We start from the raw sequence: 723 nt of genomic DNA, 5'->3' as shown, positions 1-723 counted from the left end.
TTCAAAATCGTCACATATGAATACTCATGATAGAGCGATGCACTGCCGAGCTCAATTATTTGCATTAAAACTGCCTCTACCAGGGATCGAACCCACGACCTACCGCATTAAACAAGAGCGTCCACAAATGCTCAGCCTTGGGACTCAACTTCAATGCTGCTAAGTAGAACCTGTGGCAATCCATGCCCTTGAGTGTAGCTTGAAGAACTCACCAACACCAACACGACTATCCAGGAATTCAATCAAGTTTAAGAAATAGCCTTCCTCAGAGTTTGACAACACTGATAAAAATGTTTCTAATATGATGACATCAACATAGGAATGTGTCCCCAGCCATACGTGGAAAATTAAAAATGAAGTCCCCACAGGAACACTATAGACTGCTAATATCTACCCACCTACCTGATCCCATCCTGATGCTGATTTAAATTACAATGCGCTATCGCCAAGTTTGACCAAGCTCTGGCATAGTTCGGCTTCAGCTTCAACGCCTATAATATGATAACAAAGTGATTAAATGAATACTGTCATTCACATTAGATAGGAAATATTCTTTCGATTAGGAAAAGCAACTAATCGACATAGGAACTTCATTTCAAAGTCAACAATGGTTGAGATTATCAAAAATACTATCAACTTTCTATCAACTATACTTGGTTGAATTAAACTCCTAAACTTTCAAATAAACCGGGTATAATATTAACTTTCTTGGTATTTTATTAA

General features: G+C 37.9%; 1 protein-coding gene across 1 annotated transcript in view; it reads right to left on the bottom strand.

Moving 5' to 3' along the window:
- Positions 1–412, bottom strand: part of Pmar_PMAR022322 (hypothetical protein) — a gene marked incomplete at both ends in the record, with an annotated part of 1,880 nt that extends 1,468 nt beyond the window's left edge. The window contains 2 exons of the mRNA XM_002785533.1: positions 104–207; positions 403–412. Of these exons, the coding sequence (XP_002785579.1) occupies positions 104–207; positions 403–412 (114 nt within the window). The remainder of the gene's footprint in view (positions 1–103; positions 208–402) is intronic.
- Between the last annotated feature and the right edge of the window lie 311 nt (positions 413–723).

This window comes from Perkinsus marinus (assembly GCF_000006405.1).
Source record: "Perkinsus marinus ATCC 50983 genomic scaffold scf_1104296932410, whole genome shotgun sequence".
In the NCBI taxonomy this organism is placed as follows: Eukaryota; Perkinsozoa; order Perkinsida; family Perkinsidae; genus Perkinsus; species Perkinsus marinus.
The sequence above is the reverse complement of the archived record's forward strand: the minus strand, read 5'-3'. Positions and strand labels throughout refer to the sequence as shown.